The 13,477-nt window shown below is 38.1% G+C and overlaps 1 protein-coding gene across 2 annotated transcripts in view; it reads left to right on the top strand.

The window, feature by feature from the left end:
• LOC126475166 (longitudinals lacking protein, isoforms F/I/K/T-like) overlaps nucleotides 1-9,455 on the top strand; it is a 53,534-nt gene extending 44,079 nt beyond the window's left edge. For both annotated transcript variants that reach the window (XM_050102793.1, XM_050102792.1), the window contains exons 2-3: nucleotides 6,970-7,213; nucleotides 8,990-9,455. In XM_050102793.1, coding sequence (XP_049958750.1) covers nucleotides 6,970-7,213; nucleotides 8,990-8,993 — 248 coding nt within the window. In that variant the 3' untranslated portion in view covers nucleotides 8,994-9,455. The remainder of the gene's footprint in view (nucleotides 1-6,969; nucleotides 7,214-8,989) is intronic.
• The last annotated feature ends 4,022 nt before the right edge of the window (nucleotides 9,456-13,477 follow it).

The raw sequence follows: 13,477 nt of genomic DNA, 5'->3' as shown, positions 1-13,477 counted from the left end.
TCCCCCATTCGGATCTCCGGGCAGGGACTACTCAAGAGGATGTCATTATCAGGAGAAAGAAAACTGGCGTTCTAAGGATCGGAGCGTGGAATGTCAGATCCCTTAATCGGGCAGGTAGGTTAGAAAATTTAAAAAGGGAAATGGATAGGTTAAAGTTAGATATAGTGGGAATTAGTGAAGTTCGGTGGCAGGAGGAACAAGACTTTTGGTCAGGTGATTACAGGGTTATAAATACAAAATCAAATAGGGGTAATGCAGGAGTAGGTTTAATAATGAATAAAAAAATAGGAGTGCGGGTTAGCTACTACAAACAGCATAGTGAACGCATTATTGTGGCCAAGATAGACACAAAGCCCATGCCTACTACAGTAGTACAAGTTTATATGCCAACTAGCTCTGCAGATGATGAAGAAATTGATGAAATGTATGACGAGATAAAAGAAATTATTCAGGTAGTGAAGGGAGACGAAAATTTAATAGTTATGGGTGACTGGAATTCGTCAGTAGGAAAAGGGAGAGAAGGAAACATAGTAGGTGAATATGGATTGGGGGGAAGAAATGAAAGAGGAAGCCGCCTTGTAGAATTTTGCACAGAGCATAACTTAATCATAGCTAACACTTGGTTCAAGAATCATAAAAGAAGGTTGTATACCTGGAAGAATCCTGGAGATACTAAAAGGTATCAGATAGATTATATAATGGTAAGACAGAGATTTAAGAACCAGGTTTTAAATTGTAAGACATTTCCAGGGGCAGATGTGGATTCTGACCACAATCTATTGGTTATGAACTGCAGATTGAAACTGAAGAAACTGCAAAAAGGTGGGAATTTAAGGAGACGGGATCTGGATAAACTGACCAAACCAGAGGTTGTACAGAGTTTCAGGGACAGTATAAGGAAACAATTGACAGCAGTGGGAGAAAGAAGTACAGGAGAAGAAGAATGGGTAGCTCTGAGGGATGAAGTAGTGAAGGCAGCAGAGGATCAAGCAGGTAAAAAGACGAGGGCTAGTAGATATCCTTGGGTAACAGAAGAGATACTGAATTTAATTGATGAATGGAGAAAATATAAAAATGCAGTAAATGAAGCAGGCGAAAAGGAATACAAACGTCTCAAAAATGAGATCGACAGAAAGTGCAAAATGGCTAAGCAGGGATGGCTAGAGGACAAATGTAAGGATGTAGAGGCTTGTCTCACTAGGGGTAAGATAGATACAGCCTACAGGAAAATTAAAGAGACCTTTGGAGAGAAGAGAACCACTTGTATGAACATCAAGAGCTCAGATGGCAACCCAGTACTAAGCAAAGAAGGGAAGGCAGAAAGGTGGAAGGAGTATATAGAGGGTTTATACAAGGGCGATGTACTTGAGGACAATATTATGGAAATGGAAGAGGATGTTGATGAAGACGAAATGGGAGATAAGATACTGCGTGAAGAGTTTGACAGAGCACTGAAAGACCTGAGTCGAAACAAGGCCCCAGGAGTAGACAACATTCCATTAGAACTACTGATGGCCTTAAGAGAGCCAGTCACGACAAAACTCTACCATCTGGTGAGCAAGATGTATGAGACAGCCGAAATACCCTCAGACTTCAAGAAGAATATAATAATTCCAATCCCAAAGAAAGCAGGTGTTGACAGATGTGAAAATTACTGAACTATCAGTTTAATAAGTCACAGCTGCAAAATACTAACGCGAATTCTTTACAGACGAATGGAAAAACTGGTAGAAGCGGACCTCGGGGAAGATCAGTTTGGATTCGGTAGAAATGTTGGAACACGTGAGGCAATACTAACCTTACGACTTATCTTAGAAGAAAGATTAAGAAAAGGCAAACTTACATTTCTAGCAAGACTTAGAGAAAGCTTTTGACAATGTTAACTGGAATACTCTCTTTCAAATTCTGAAGGTGGCAGGGGTAAAATACAGGGAGCGAAAGGCTATTTACAATTTGTACAGAAACCATATGGCAGTTATAAGAGTTGAGGGGCATGAAAGGGAAGCAGTGGTTGGGAAAGGAGTGAGACAGGGTTGTAGCCTCTCCCCGATGTTTTTCAATCTGTATATTGAGCAAGCAGTAAAGGAAACAAAAGAAAAATTCGGAGTAGGTATTAAAATTCATGGAGAAGAAGTAAAAACTTTGAGGTTCGCCGATGACATTGTAATTCTGTCAGAGACAGCAAAGGACTTGGAAGAGCAGTTGAACGGAATGGATGGTGTCTTGAAAGGAGGATATAAGATGAACACCAACAAACGCAAAACGAGGATAATGGAATGTAGTCAAATTAAATCGCGTGATCCTGAGGGAATTAGATTAGGAAATGAGACACTTAAAGTAGTAAAGGAGTTTTGCTATTTAGGGAGTAAAATAACTGGTGATGGTCGAAGTAGAGAGGATATAAAATGTAGACTGGCAATGGCAAGGAAATCGTTTCTGAAGAAGAGAAATTTGTTAACATCGAGTATAGATTTAAGTGTCAGGAAGTCCTTTCTGAAAGTCTTTGTATGGAGTGTGGCCATGTATGGAAGTGAAACATGGACGATAACTAGTTTCGACAAGAAGAGAATAGAAGCTTTCGAAATGTGGTGCTACAGAAGAATGCTGAAGATAAGGTGGGTAGATCACGTAACTAATGAGGAGGTATTGAATAGGATTGGGGAGAAGAGAAGTTTGTGGCACAACTTGACTAGAAGAAGGGATCGGTTGGTAGGACAAGTTTTGAGGCATCAAGGGATCACAAATTTAGCATTGGAGGGCAGCGCGGAGGGTAAAAATTGTAGAGGGAGACCAAGAGATGAATACACTAAGCAGATTCAGAAGGATGTAGGTTGCAGTAAGTACTGGAAGATGAAGAAGCTTGCACAGGATAGAGTAGCATGGAGAGCTGCATCAAACCAGTCTCAGGACTGAAGACCACAACAACAACAATGATGATTTGAAAAAAGGTCTCACCCCAAAACCAGTCATTAAATGAATAAAAAAAAGTGAAATTTCCAACTTTGGCTTTCCATTGTACTGACATTAGCATGTGATAAAAACGTTGACTTTTCTATTAACAAATGTGGTTGATGCTACTGCTGGAAACAACCACTGACGACACATTTTGAAAAAATGAGTGTGACGAAGAACCATCACTGCAGTGACTACACTGTATGTACTGAGCTAATCAGTATTCAATGACACATCAGAATGGTCTCTCAGCAGGCCATGACAACCTGAATTAAATGTTTTAAATATAGAATCGTGATAATAACATTTGTATTTTTGTTAGTGATGCATAAATTCATGCCATTGTCAATAGTACTGAGCATTACAGGTGTTCTTTCATGCATTACTTGTATGTAAGTGTCTCTAGCTACACTATCCATTCAGAAATGTATGAAAATGCTTATGTAATGTGGAACTGACAATTATAATGGTTTGTGGATGAAACCTTCCTGCAGTGGCCTTGTCTTGATCTGAATCCAATGGAACCCTTTTGGGATGAATTAGAACGCCAACTATGCTGCATACCCCAGTGTCCAACATCATTACTTTGTCTGGTTTTGGCTCTTGAGGAAGAATCATCTGCCATATCTCCTTAGGCATTCAGACACTTCATTGAAAGTGTCCTCAGCAGAGCTCAAGCTGTCATGAAGGTGAAGGATGGACAAACCTTGTGTTAATGTCCACTAATAGGTTTCTAGATAGTTTTGAACAGATATTGTATGAGTTACTATGGCAGTGTTCACTATAGCATTTCTCTAACATTGTTTGCCACTTTTGTTGATTATGATAAGCGACACTGATCTTTGCATTTTTGGCCATGAAAGCATTTTGAACCTTGCCACTTTTAGAAAAATTTGTGTTGTTGATTCAGGATTGTATTGTGATGCTTTTATGTTAGTAACTAAATGTACATTACTTTTATGAATTTTGATTTTGTAATTTAATTGAATGCTTTGAAGCTAGCACTGTCATGTGTTTTATTCATCACTCAAATTTAGGTTGTCTTACTATCTTAAATCCATTTATTTCCTGTAAAAAATTCGTTTGGTTGTTGTTCAGCAGTAATTTACAATTACAATACCATACTTATACTAATGGACAGCTATTTTTTGTACATAATGATTACGATGTGAAATTATGGCTATTTGGTGTGTGGAGATATATCTGAAGAGATTTAAAAAGATAATTTTGGAAAAAGGACGCATTACTTCTGCACTTACCAAATTTTGTTAGGTTCATGCAAAGTATTAGTGTTATGCTATTACATCAGCTGTTAAGTTTGATGTTGATATCACAGGTATGTGTACGTGTGTGTGTGTGTGTGTGTGTGTGTGTGTGTGTAGAGTGAAATATTATGACACTGGTGATAGGGATGAACATAGAGCGTGGATGCCAATAGCCCGTTCCTTTGCTCTCCTTCTGCATTCTCAGTGGAGAGATTGCAGTTGAATCCAGGAGACTAGCACTTAATCAAATCATACAAACTATATGAATAAAACCTTTGTATTTTTATGCCGCTTCATTACAAATAAAAACCTTGGGCTTTTGACATCTTTCTGCACCACCATCATCAAAAGTCTATAGTCGTCCTTCTGATCATAATGGTACACACAGCTGTCAAAAGCTTCAGAATTTAATTCAAAATAATGCAACTTGAAAATACGAGGCTTGTCTAAAAAGTATCCGATCTTTGGCCAGAAAAAATATTTCAAATACCTGACAGGGTTAGGACCCTAATCCCCTTCAAAGTAGGCCACTTGTGCTTGCACACACTTAGCCCACCGATCCTTCCACTGCCGGAAACACCTCTGGAAGTCTTCTTTTGGAATGGTGTTCAGCTCTACTTTCAAAAAGGGATCCTTTCAGGGGCGTCTTCAATTTTGGAAACAACCAGAATGGCAAGGAGCCATGTCTGGAGAGTAAGGAGTTTGTTGAACGGCTATGATTCCATTTTAGGCCAAGAAATTTTGGATCAAGTGGGATGAGTGTGCTGGGGCATTGTTGTGACGCAGTTGCCAGTTTTTCGCTGTTCACATGTCTGTTTTTTTCCGCTGAACTGCGTCACAGACTTGCTGGAGAACATCTTCATAGTACTCCTTTGTCACTGTTTGTCCTTCCAGTGCATATTCATGATGCAAAACTCCACAGACATCAATGAAGATAGTCAGCATCACCTTGATTTTGCTTCGCACCTGCCGCACTTTCTTCAGCCTTGGAGACTTGGGATGCTTCCATTGTGATGACTGTCTTTTTGTTTCTGAGTCTTACCCATACACCCATGACTCATCTCCAGTCATCACAGTGTTCAGAAACCTAGGATCAGTGTTGGTGGTGTCCAGAAGGTCCTGTCCAAGGTCAAAATGGAGGTCTTTTTGTCTGGTAGCAACAACTTGGGCACGAAGTTCGCAGCTACTCGGTGCTTGTTCAAATCATCATGCAAAAATGCATGTGCAGAATCTTTACTCACTCCAACCTCTTGGGTGATCTCCTGCATGGTCAAATGACAATCTGCTATCACCAAATTTTGCACCCTCTCAACAACAGCTGCACTCCAAGCAGTTTGGGGCCTGCCAGAATGATGGTCACTCTCCGCTGATGTGCAGCATTTTTTGGATTCGTTGAACTACTCCTTAATTTGTGTTACACCCATCGGATCTTCTCCAAACACCTCCTGAATCTTACAAATTGTTTCGCTTTGGGAATCACCAAGCTTTTGACAAAATTTGATGCAGTATCTTTGCTCAACACATTCAATCATCTTGAGAGAATGGGTAATCCAACGAAAATGTTGTGTAGCACCTCACTCAGTGACTGACAGGCAGCGACTGACGTGCTGGAAGGTGGGGACAAAATTCATGTATGCGCATAAAGGCCTCTTCCTTTACTGTGTACAGTAGTGCCACACTATCATCACTATAATGCATGGGAAAATCAAAGGTCAGATACTTTTTAGACAGAGCTTTTAGAAAAGAATTTATTCAGACATGCCACTGAAAAAACTCCAAGGACACAAAAATTGTATGTGTTGGGTACGGTTCCATTTCTGACCAAAATTCAGTGCTGGAAATGCCTCCGAATTTCAGCTAGCTGGAAGGACTTTAACTCCTATTGATGAAGAGATCCTGAGAGATGAAACATATGTTTAGATTAGACAAGAATGACGAAGGAAAGTAACAGTGTCCTTTTGTAAGGAACCCAAAAAAAAAAAACTAAATGAAGATGGTTTGATGGAGAATTAGAAACATCACCAGTGCTTTAACCTCAGTGCCTCTTTCCTTGGTAGCTAGCTTGAAATGAAACACGACTATCCTATTGCTTGTTAGTGATCTTGGCACTGTAGTTGAGAGCCAAATTACTAGTTTCCTTTTTACATAGTACATATAGTTGTAGCCTAACTTCAATTACCATATAAAAATCTCTGTTTAAAGTTTTCCTTTAGTGTAACACAGTCCTTTGTTTTACAGCTATCCAAACTTACGTTGAAATGCTTAGGCATTGTATTTAATGACCTGACTGAACTATGCAATATTTTTATGGAATGTCTGCTTATTATCTGAGGGTAATGATGGTAACTGTTTTTAGAAACCCCAAGGATGGCTTTGTTTTATGTCTTGGTAAGATATAGCCTCCTAGGGACATCTAAAAGATGATATGCAGATTCTCTTTATAAATATTGATATTTTTACCAATGAAGTCTGACTCACTGATTCAGTGCCCAAGTGCTTCAGCAAAATTTACTATATCAGAGAAGCCTCAAACAGCACAACTTATTATTATTATTAATTATTGTAACAATAATTAACATCTTTGCTGAAATGAGACGGTGAGGCTCAACTAAAATAACTCCTGTTTTTATTTTTAGATGACAAAATCATGTGTTTGTTTATCACTGCAAATAACCAAGAAAATGGTTCTAAATTATTCATTTTTCTTGTAGAAAAAGTTCATTTATTGGACTTTTCTGTTGTATATTTTCAGATAGACCTACTGATTTCCAATTTTCGAGATCAGGAGTGGCATTCCAGAACAAAAGAACTACGGCAGGGTTTTATTGTTACAACTGTGGTAGACACTACCGGTGGAAACATTCGCTGACAGCACATTTAAAAAATGAGTGTGGCAAAGAACCATCACTGCAGTGCCCATTCTGTGTGTACAGAGCTAAACAAATGTCCAATTTTCGAAGACACATCAGAGTGGTTCATCGGCAGGCTGTGACAATGTGATTTCACTTTTTTTTTTAATAAGATCTTAAGAGTAGCATTTATATTTCTACTAATTGCCCATAAATTCATATAAGTGTTGACAATACTGTGCATTACAAAATCTTTTTGATGTTTTACTTGTTTGTCTCCATGTCTCTGTGAGTTATTGTGCCAGCGTTCACTACATCCTTTCTTTAATATAGCCACTGATTCTGTTGTTTATGGGTAATTGACACAGATCTTGGCATTTATTAGTCTCGAATGCTTCAACAATTTGAGACCTTTGACAATTTCAGAAAAATTTGGGTAATCATACAATACCATCGCCTGACTTTTTTACATAATTTATTATATAAAATTACTTTTGTGTATTTTGTTTTCCTAATTAAATTCAATGGTTTGAAACTATTGTACCTGTTTGTTTTATTCACCAGTCTCTTAACTCAGTCAGAATACTGTCTTTAGCATCTCTCTTATCTTCATCAATTTATTTGCTGTAAGAAAGTTTCTTGTGTTTCTGTGCAGTAGTAATTTGCAGTTATGTTTGCATAGTGACACTACTGCTAGTTAAAGCTCACACAAAGTGTCCATGATGAAATCCAAAGGATAAAAAAAAATTATGGATCAGTGGTTGGTGCTGGTATATTTGAAGAAACTTAAAATAATTTGTAAAAAGAAATTGCCATTACTGTACTGTGTAATCTTCTTACGAAGTATTAGCAGTGTGTTATGATTTTAACTGTGCAGTTACACATAGGTCTGTCTTATATTGCTGGTGGAATCCACTATACCAAATACAACTATCTGTTAGTCAGTACCCTTGCTCTTCCTTTGTATTCACAGTGGAGAGCCCTGCAACTGAATGCAAGAGACTAGCACTTAACCTGATGTTCAAAAACTACATGTACTCACATTTCCTACCCATGGTAACAAAAATCTGGTGATGAAAATACCTTCCACTTCTAGGATTTCAAGTAGATGGAAGGGCTTCTTGCTCCATTAATGTTGAGGTCATAAAAGATGGAACAAAAATGTGGACTGGACAAGAGTGAGGAAGGAAATCAGCTGTGTCCTCTTTAAGGGAACCATCCTGCTATTCACCGTGCTCTATTTATGGAACCCAAAGGAAATCTAAATGTGAATTACTGCATCAGAATCTGAGCCTCCACTTTTGTCAAATGCAAGTTCAGTGGTGCCGCTTTCCTTGGTAGCTACCTGGAGGCCAAACACCACTGTCTTATATCATGTTACTGATCTTGGCCTTGTTGGTGGGAAAGTCTGTACTGGAACCCATGCTATAATATAATTATGTAGTTTTAATTTATTGTGAAGTCCAGCTGCAATGTAATACTTTTGAAAATGTTATGTAAATTTAACCTTTAGTGTACAACACAATGAATTGTCTTCAAATTACCAAAATATCATTGATGCACTTGAGAATTGTGTTAAATGATATAATTGAAACTATGCAGTATTTTGAAACAGTGTCTTCTAAACACCTTCAACTGACATAGCTGGTTGTTTGTTGAAGCTTCCACATTGCTACTATTTTTCTCATATTACGGAGAAACATACCTCTCCTGATTGCATCCATCAATAGCACAGCTAAAGTTTATTTGTAACCACTGTTAACACCTTGCTGAAATGAAAGGGCGTGAATACCAAAATAACCGATTTTTTATAGAGAGAATCATTTGCTTACTCATCAATGAATAAAATCAAGAAAATGATACATAATTTTTTCTCTATAGGAAAATTTTCATTTATTGAACTTTTCTGTTGTGTATTTCCAGATAGGACTACTGATTTCCAGTTTCCAAGATCAGGACTGGGGATCCAGAACAAACAAACAGCTGCTGGGTTTTATTGTTACAACTGCGGTAGATGCTATCGGTGGAAAAATTCACTTACAGCACATTTAAAAAATGAGTGTGGAAAAGAACCATCTCTGCAGTGCCCATACTGCATGTATAAATCAAAACAAATGTCTTCCATCCGAAGGCATATCAGAGATGTACATCAGCAGGCTGTCTGAACATACATTTCAAGCTTTGAAATGAATCTTTAACAGCAGTATTTGTAGTGCTTTCTCTGGAACATTAGACTGTTATTTATGCAAACTATGTGGAACACTATGAGTGATGTTTGATGTGTTTCCTCTAAATGAGTGTCTCTAAATTTATGTTCCTATTTCTGAAGTGAGAGTCTGTGTTTTCCAATTTCTTCATGTGTGTTGTGGGTTATAGATGTCTGAGAATATTGATGCCTGTTTGTACATAAGTAATTATCTGTTCATTACTTTTGTATATTTTTCTTTCTTAATTAAAGCACATCTTTGAAATCAACAACAATATATTTTAATCATTACTGGAGTATAGCCTTATATTGAAGTGAAATGTGAATGATAAACTGTTCAGACAAGAAGAGAATAGAAGCTTTTGAAATGTGGTACCAGTACGACAGAAGAATTCTGAAGATAAATGTAGTTCAAATACTGAAATTACAAAAGAAAATTTGTCAGATACATGTGTACTTTATAGCAAACAGAGTCTCGTTGCCCCTTATTTCGGAAACTACAGATGCTATCTGTTCCCACTATATAGATTTATGAAATTATAATCTTCCTACACAGCAGACAAAAATTATTCGAGGAGAATCACTTTAACCACATATATAACATGAGAAATAAAAATAATCTTATGCTACCTGCACACCAGTTGGAATTACATGGATGGACTCCATGGTATATGGGAAAGACAATATATAACAAGTTAATGGACAAAAACTTATTTAATATGAAGCCATCAATTTTAAAAATTACTGCTGAATAGAAGAACTCATAGATAATAAAATGATAATTTGAGCAAGGGGTAATTAAGTGTTAGATTTTATTATATGTAGTGTTAGATTTTATTATATGTATATATAACAAAACTGTATTATTATAATGATGTCAGGTGTACTGTGTTTATGGTGAAATTTTACTGCAATTTTGATGTGTCTTCTGTACCTGAATCAAATGATTTACATTATGTACAAATAAACCCCAATTCACTCTTAAATGGGTAGATCGTGTAACTAATGAGGAGGTACTAAATAGAATTGGGGAGAAAAGGAACTTGTGGCAGAACTTGACCAAAAGAAGTGATTGTCTAAAGGACACATCCTGAGATATCATGGGTACTGGGCTGAAATGTGGGGGTTGAAAATTGAAGAAGAAGAACAAGAGATGAATACAGTAAGCAGGTTCAAATGGATGTAGATTGCAATAGTTATTTGGAGATGAAGGGGCTTGCACAGGGTAGAGTTGCAAGTCTTCGGGATGAAGACCACAACAAAAACAACAACAACAACAACAACAACACTAAGCATTTGCCGACATTCTGCTTTCATCATCTCTCATCTCACTGTATGTACTGACATGCTAACATGCGATCATAAGATTTCTTGTATTCTTTTTGATTAGAGTCCAACATTTGTATTTCATTCAGGATTCAAATTCCTTTCACTTTATGATATACTCCTCCCCAAGCGCATCAGTGTATGGTGAAAAATGATACCCTTTTTGGGAAATGGCACCAAGTGATGAGAAACCATCACCTGGTACACTCAGTTAGTGCCCCTGAAAGTCTCATTCAGTATGTTGAAGAGGAGCAGCCATTGATGGACAGGATGCAACCAACTGCAGATTGTGGTGCATGTTGGAAGATATGATGCCTGTTGTCTTGGATAAGTCCAGTGACCAGCAGAGAACTTTTGGAAGCTAGCCTTGCTCATGGAAATTCATCAGAGGTCAGTATGGAGCATTGTTCCCAGAATTAGTCAAGGCCTCTTGTTCGGAGTCAAATAGAAGACTTGATCCAGAGATTTTGATGTTCTGTGACAAGCTAGAGTGGCTTCAAAGAATTGCCGCTAAATGGATCAGGGGCACACTATGAGTAAAGGTTGCTATCCAGGCATCTGCCTGTGTGTGGGGTACAGATGATTCTCCTTTCACACCAAATGATGATAGCTGATAGGAGGCCTCAGACAATTAGTGTAAGATCCAAAGTTGTGCCCCAGAGATGAGATTGTGAAAATCCCAGTGACTAACTGCCAAAACATTTACAACAAAGTGCCAGAGTTTGAAGCACTTGTAAAAGGCAGTGAACAGTTACTGTGAAGGTGGTGTGATGAACCCTTTTTCAGGCACTTAAGTGTTATTTTGCAGAGTATTAATGTATACATAGATGTACTCTCATGATTCTAGGTACAAAATGCTGGCTAAACCTAGAAACTGATAGCAGTGAGTTTTTTGGTGTAAATCTAAGTGTATACTGAAAGAATATGCTAATGAGTAATTATGGTGGTATTTTTTCATAGCACACAAGGAACTCAAATGCATGGGGATGGAAATTGAAGCACCTCAAAAGATTGTTTGAGCATGACACGGTATCAAGGAGGGGGTATAAACCTATAATTGAGCCTTTCTATAGTCCACCAGACTCACCCAACAGATGTAACTGAAAATTTAGGGGACTTTTAGTATGTGTTACATACAGTTTTATAACAATGGAAAATCCAAGATGGAATGTAACAATACTATGAAAAGGATAATTGCTATTCACCATATAGCAGAGAAACTGAGTCGCAGATAGGCACAACAAGAAGACTGTCACCAAACAAGCTTTCAGCCAACAAGGCCTCTGTCAAAAACAGACAAAACACACATACACACTCACACACACACACACACACACACACACACACACACAAATGCAACTCACATGCACAGCTGAAGCCAAACTACAAGCAGCAGCAGCGTATGGTGGGAGAGGCAGCTGTGTGGGGATAGGGTGGAGGCTGGGGCGGGGAAGGGGAGGGATAGCAGGGTATGGATGGGGAACTTTGGGAGGTGGTGGGTGACTGGGAAGATAAGGCACAGGTGATTCTTTTTTTTTTGTACAGGGTTGGGATTGTAATTACAGTCTGTAAAGGCCTCAATGATACCCTCGGTATATTTCAGGAGGGACTGCCCATCACAGCAGATGCGATGACTGTGGGTGTCTAGGCTGTATGGAAGGTACTTCTTGGTATGTAATGAGTGGCACCTGTTGAATTGTAGGTATTACTGGTGGTTTAATATGGGCAGAGGTGTCATGAAGGTAAAGGATGGACGCATCTTATATATATAATAATAGGTATCTAAGTAATTTTTATCAGATAGTATAGAGCAGTTCATGGGAGGAGGGACATTTCATGGTATCCAAATTCTGTAAGGAATCAGTGCCTGCAGAACAACAGGTGTAAAACAAAACATGAGAGTATAGATGGTGATGCCAAATGAAACCTGTTTGGCTGTCAGAAGGACATTGCATGAAGCCTTCAACTATGTAGTAGGATTTACTGAAAGACGTTTCATGTACTCAAAAGAGATTCTGTTCATAGGATGGTCAGTGGCACCAAAATAAGTATCTACATACTCACAGGTAATGTGAGAACTGAACTGAGAGTAGCAATGTAAAACAGAATTGCTGCTATTTTCAAATGTTCCTTTAAAAAAGGAAAAACCAGGTATATTGCCACAGGATAATTCTCGTGCTACTGCATAAATGACTGATGTAGATCTTAACAATGTAGGAAAAGACAGATTGGTACTTACCGTAAATCTGTATTTTCGTACACTGTTGATATTCCTGCCTGGTGTTTCCATTGTTTGATAAAGATATTAGTGTCAGTGGTATTGAGAATCAGCTGAATTCACTAAAATTGAAAAAGGCTTCTAGGATTAATGGAATACCTGTCAGATTCTATTTAAAGTTTGCCACTGAGTTATACCACTTTTGACTATAATGTTCTGTTGGCCCCTCGTATAAAAAGCTGTGCCTAGTATTTAAAAGAAAACACAGTTCACACTCATCTATAAGAAGGGTGGCAGTAGTGATACAAAACAATTAGTGACCAATATCACTGGTATCCCGAATGAGTTTTCACTCTGCCGCAGAGTGTGTACTGATATGAAACTTCCTGGGAGATAAAAACTGTGTGCTGGACCAAGACTCGAACTGTGACCTTTGCCTTTCGCGGGGCAAGTGCTCTACCAATTGAGCTACCCAAGCATGATTCATGATCTGTCCTCACAGCTTCAGTTAATATCACTGGTACCCACATTTATTAAATAAGCATTAATGATACAATATTTAGTTGTGTCCTACATGAATAAATGTGTAGTGTTGAAAGTCAAAGTGATACTACGTCAAACCAGGAGTGTCAAACACAAGAACACCAGGAAAATTTGCATG

This window comes from Schistocerca serialis, chromosome 4 (genome assembly GCF_023864345.2).
Source record: "Schistocerca serialis cubense isolate TAMUIC-IGC-003099 chromosome 4, iqSchSeri2.2, whole genome shotgun sequence".
NCBI classification, from domain to species: Eukaryota; Metazoa; Arthropoda; class Insecta; order Orthoptera; family Acrididae; genus Schistocerca; species Schistocerca serialis.
The sequence above is the reverse complement of the archived record's forward strand: the minus strand, read 5'-3'. Positions and strand labels throughout refer to the sequence as shown.